We start from the raw sequence: 5,406 nt of genomic DNA, 5'->3' as shown, positions 1-5,406 counted from the left end.
ATATTCAGGATGGGAATTTATCTGAAGGGTTTTGCACTTTCCAGTTCCTATACCAATGCTATGGCGATCCCCAAGGTTTTGAAGCACCAAATACTGGTTTGACCCATGCCAGAAATAAAGATAAATGGGAGGCAAGGCGGGGTTTGGTTTTTATAGTAGCATTCTTGGGTGTTATAATATGTCCGCGAAAAGACGGCAACATAGAATTGGGCCTCGTGGGAATGGTTGATGTCGCAATCAAGAAAGCTAATGGCACATTAGTACCCCTAATCTTATCTGAGATTTACCGAGCCTTGACCATTTGTCGAGAAGGGGGAAAATTCTTCCAAGGCTGCAACTTACTACTACAACTGTGGATACTGGAACATCTCTGCCACCGTGTCAGGTATATGAACTACGGCATGACCGGTTTGGATTGCATCAAAGAATTTGAAAGCCGAGTGGCGGGGGTTGAATTTCCAGAGGGTACCGAAGCTTGGTTTGCCCGTTTGAGTTCTTTAACTTCGGATAAAGTTGAGTGGACGTTTGGATGGCTCCCTGCCACCGAAGTCATATACATGTCAGCTAAAGTGTGCTACTTTCTCCTAATGGGCATCCGGAGCATTTAACCATATGCTCCTCACAGGGTTTTGCGCCAACTGGGAAGATTTCAAACCGTCCCCCATGACGAAGATTTGAGTATACATGTTGTCAAATTGGGCCCTAAGGCTGTATTTCTAGAAGGAGGAGTTCGCCAAGTTTGGAATGAGTGCAAATTTCTCGAACCCAAGACTATGGTGCGGGATCTAGCTAGAGGTGAGGTGGACCCCAATTATATGGTTTGGTTTGGCAAAAGATTTCAAATTCCTCGAGAGCCCGAGAGACCTGCTAAGAGACCTCATGTCCAACAATTCACTAACGACTCGCATGAGCAGTGGGGCTGGTTGACAAAAGAAGAAAGCTATAGGGCTAAGATAAGTAAATTAGAGTGACAAATCAGGGACCTCAAATTTGGCCACAGTATCCAAGCTGCCGCAGATGAAGGGGAAAAGAAAAAGCTAACTCAGGAAAATGAGGCTCTCAAAGCTCAAATCCATAAAATGAGAATGGCCCTAGAAACCCAGAAAGAAGCCGGGCAGATGAAAGGCTTATAAGCGGTCTGAGAAAGAAGGTACTTGAGTGTCAAGATGACCTAGAAAAATCTGAAGCTAGTCTAGCAAAAGCCCGAGCACAGTTGGCAGAGAATGCAGAAGGGCGGGCAGAGTTTGAGCGACAAATGAAAAGAAAATATGAGGGGACAATCGCCAACTTAAAGAGAAAGCTAATCACCCTTGAAAATGAGGCGGACAAACAGGCCATGAATTTTAAAGCCGATAGGGAACGTTGTTATGCTTTGATGGCCCAAATGGACAAAGATATCCAACAATTGCGGAATCAAAATCACCATGACACTCAAGTGTTGGAAGCCCGGAGTCAGCAAATTGGGCGTTTACTTCAGGAAAAGGGTATTGTCCGAGAGAGGGTTAGAGCCATTGCCGACTACATCGTCATGAAATGTCACGCATGTGAGGATATGACTCATACCACTTTCTTCGCTGCTGTAATGACATTTTTCATCCAGATAATGAATGATTTGAGGCGGCTTCAAGGGGATCTTGCACGTAGGCCCGTGAGACCGAATGATGTCCCACGAGCCCCAGTAGTCTAAGCATTGATGTATTCATGATTTTTCACTTATTGAGTCTGTATTTTGGAAATTATTTTTTTTAGGCTGTTGGTAGTTTTAAAATTCCAAGAAAATGAGCAGTTTGAAGTCTTTGTAATAGAAAGTTTAGGAGTTTATTAATGAAAATTTAAAAATTCCCAAAAAATTGTTTCTTTTTCGCACTTGTTTTCTTGAACTACGTAATGATCTGATTCACGCGGCGTCGTGATACGTAGGCAATCCTCATCGGATCCGGTCACGTTTTTAACTTCAAATAAAAAATAAAAAAAGTGGAAAGAAAAAGAAAATTGGAAAAAATAAGCAGAGCCGGGATGAAACATGCAGCCATTGCGAAACATGTAGAAGCATATTTAACTGTATAGGTGTATTACACCCCAACGTGCGATTTCCTATGTGTTAATTGCTTCAAACTAACTGGTTTGTTGTCTTCCAATTCAGAGGTTCTATAGAAAGGTGGTTGGTTTTGTGGTAGTCTGGCTTCACATTCATACTTCACAAGGTCAAAAGGAAGCGTTGAAATGTCTTAGGAAATTCCTCTGCCTACAGTTCCTATTCCAGAGGATAGTCTGATCTCGGCCGTCACAACTTCTGAGTCAGCAACGGCTGAGGAAAATAGAATTCTGCATCTCCGCATGATGGAAATGTGGGACGCCTGGGCCAATGGAAAAGAACCTCCAAGTGCGATCCCTGGATTCCCTGAGCTTTTCCCCAGGACAAGTGGGACCTCCAACATCCCCATAAGTTATCCAAATACCCCACTGAGTCTCGCCCCCAGGTTTTAGCTTCAAGCGCGGCTTCAAACATATTCACTGTACCACCTTGTTCAGCTACGACACAACCTGCTTTCCCCAGGCCTAACTTTGATTCATCTTCCTTCACATTTAAAGCACCATCTTTCCAAGTGGAACCTCCTCAGTTTCATACTTATACTTACCCTCAACCACCCCAATTTGAGTTTGTTGCGGGGCAAGAAAAGACCACCAAAACTCCCGAGCAAGAAGAGATTGTGAGGAAGATGAGGAGTATGGAACAGAGTCTCAAAAGCATACAAGGCTTGAGCGGACAGAAAAGTGTATCCTATGCTGATTTATGCATGTTCCCTCATGTGCACCTACCATTGGGATTCAAAACCCCAAAATTCGAGAAGTACGATGGGCATGGTGATCCTATTGCTCATCTCAAGAGATATTGCAATCAGCTATGAGGAGCCGGTGGAAAAGAAGAACTACTCATGGCCTATTTCGGAGAAAGTCTAGTTGGCATCACATCTGAGTGGTACATGGACTAGGATATATCATGCTGGCACATCTGGGACGATCTTGCTAGAGATTTCGTCAGGCAGTTCCAGTACAACATTGATATTGCTCCAGATAGGAACTCATTGACAAACTTGAAAAAGAAATCCTCAGAAAGCTTCCGAGAGTATGCAGTTAAATGGCGTGAGCAGGCATCCAGGGTAAAGCCTCCGATGGATGAAGTTGAAATGGTCACAGTTTTCCTTCAAGCTCAGGAAGCTGACTACTTCCAGAATATGATGTCCGCAATGGGTAAACCGTTCGCTGAAGCTATCAAGATTGGCGAAATGGTTGAAAATGGGCTAAAAACGGGTCGAATTCTAAGCCAATCTGCTATCAGAGCTATCTCCCAAGCCATTCAGGGTGGGTCTGGAGGAATAGCAAAGGGAAAGAAAAGGGAAGAAACATTCCTGGCAGCGTCGGGTACAAGGAGAAACTATACTCCCAGATCCCTTTTCTCAGAGAGGACCCCGCAACACTATTACCCTCACCAAGATTTAGCCTATACTATTCAGCCATACTTGGTCATGAATACTCAGCCTTATGTCCGGCCACAACAACAAGCCAACAGAAATCAAGCTCCATTTCCTAGAAACCAACCTCCTTACCAAACCCACTACAACCCCCGTCCTCCACAAAATAATTTCCGCCCTCATGAACCGCCCAAGAGACCGAATTTCACACCAATTGGCGAAACCTACTCCAGCTTGTTACCGAAGCTTGTTCAAATGGGTCTGCTACAGTCTGTTCCTCAAACCAGGCAAAACCCAGCATCACCCGCTTACAGAGCCGGTACCCGATGCGCCTATCACTTAGGGGCAAAAAGGCATGCCACGGATGATTGCTGGACTCCGAAGAGAGCCGTGGAGAACTTGATAGAACAAAGGAAGATAGTGTTGAAGGATGAAGAGGTTCCCAATGTGACCAACAACCCACTTCCAGCCCACAACAACGGGCCGGTAATTGGAATGATTTGTGAGGATGAGGAATTTGACCCAGCATTGAAGGCCATCATTGATATTGCTGACAAAGAAAAGAAACCAAAAGTTGCCTCGAAGCAAGATAAAGGGGAGAAAAAGAAAGAAACTACCCCTCCAAAGTCAGAGAAGAACATGGAAGTTGAGACCGGGGTAACGCCTCTCAAAGATGTTGTTCTCTACGTCCCTCAAGGTCGTAAAGAAAAGCAGATGACATTGAGTCCTCTGAGGAGATTCGAGCTGAACAAAACAACCCAGATGTATGTGCCTAAGGGGGTTTATGTGATGCGGGGTCCAATTAAACCATCAAGGCTGAATGAGCCCGTGGTTATTGGACGCGCGCCACAGAAGCCCATGAAAGATCCTACCGTTGTGCCTTGGAACTACAACAAAACGGTGGTGACCTATAAAGACAAAGAAATCCCAGGAAACGTTCAAGAAAATAACCCTGTTGAAAAGTATTCCAATTTGGAAGAGGTGAACAACACTACTAGAAAGCGCTTCCCACCTAAGAAGCCCGTAAGTGCCGAAAAAGCGGAGGCTTTCTTCGAGAACATGAAAATGGCAGATTATGAGGTGATTGACCAGCTTCAAAAATTTACCGAACAAGTCTCCTTGTTGGCTTTGTTGATGAACTCCGCCGAACATCAGAAGGTATTGATCCAGACCCTTAACGAAGATTATGTGCCTGTTGACATTTCCGTAGAGCAGTTGGAGAGAATGGCAGAAAAATTCTTCGCATCCAACCAGATGCCTTCAGCAAAAATGATTTACCCTCAGAAGGGGCCGCACATAACAAAGCCTTGCACCTAACAGTCAAATGCGAAGGGCACTACGTGAAAAGGGTGATGTTGGACGGAGGCTCTGGAGTAGACATTTTCCCACTTTCAACTCTACAGCGCATGGAAATTGGGACCGAAATAATCCGACCCAACAATGTCTGTGTACGTGCCTTCGATGGCATCAAAAGGGACACAATTGGAGAGGTCGATCTAATTCTGACCATCGGCCCAGTAGACTTTGAAGTAACCTTCCAGGTTCTAGACATGGACACATCATACAACTTTCTTTTGGGGAGGCCATGGATTCATGCAGTGAGGGCTGTACCCTCTACCCTTCATCAGATGGTGAAGTTCGAGCATAAGAACCAAGAGATCGTGGTCCACGGAGAAGATGAGCAATCAATTTATCGGGACCCATCAGTCCCATGTCTTGAAGCAAGAGAGGGGAGTGAGCACATAGTTTATCAGGCTTTTGAAATTGTGGTTGCAGACCAGTACAAAGAAGGAAAACCTTGCCCCCAACCTTTCCTTTCTAATTCATCAATCATGGTGGCCAAAGAAATGATCCGACATGGCTTCAAACTAGGGAAGGGACTTGGGAAATCATTGCAAGGGATAGTTGAACTTATCACCCAGCCCACCAGTGA

General features: G+C 44.9%; 1 protein-coding gene across 1 annotated transcript; it reads left to right on the top strand.

The window, feature by feature from the left end:
* The first annotated feature begins 3,287 nt into the window (after nt 1-3,287).
* Nucleotides 3,288-4,790, top strand: LOC138882774 (uncharacterized). The gene has a single exon (XM_070163405.1). It carries the CDS (start codon nt 3,288-3,290, stop codon nt 4,788-4,790), a length of 1,503 nt encoding a protein of 500 aa, XP_070019506.1.
* Nucleotides 4,791-5,406: the final 616 nt, after the last annotated feature.

Source organism: Nicotiana sylvestris, chromosome 12 (assembly GCF_000393655.2).
Source record: "Nicotiana sylvestris chromosome 12, ASM39365v2, whole genome shotgun sequence".
NCBI lineage: Eukaryota > Viridiplantae > Streptophyta > Magnoliopsida > Solanales > Solanaceae > Nicotiana > Nicotiana sylvestris.
The sequence above is the reverse complement of the archived record's forward strand: the minus strand, read 5'-3'. Positions and strand labels throughout refer to the sequence as shown.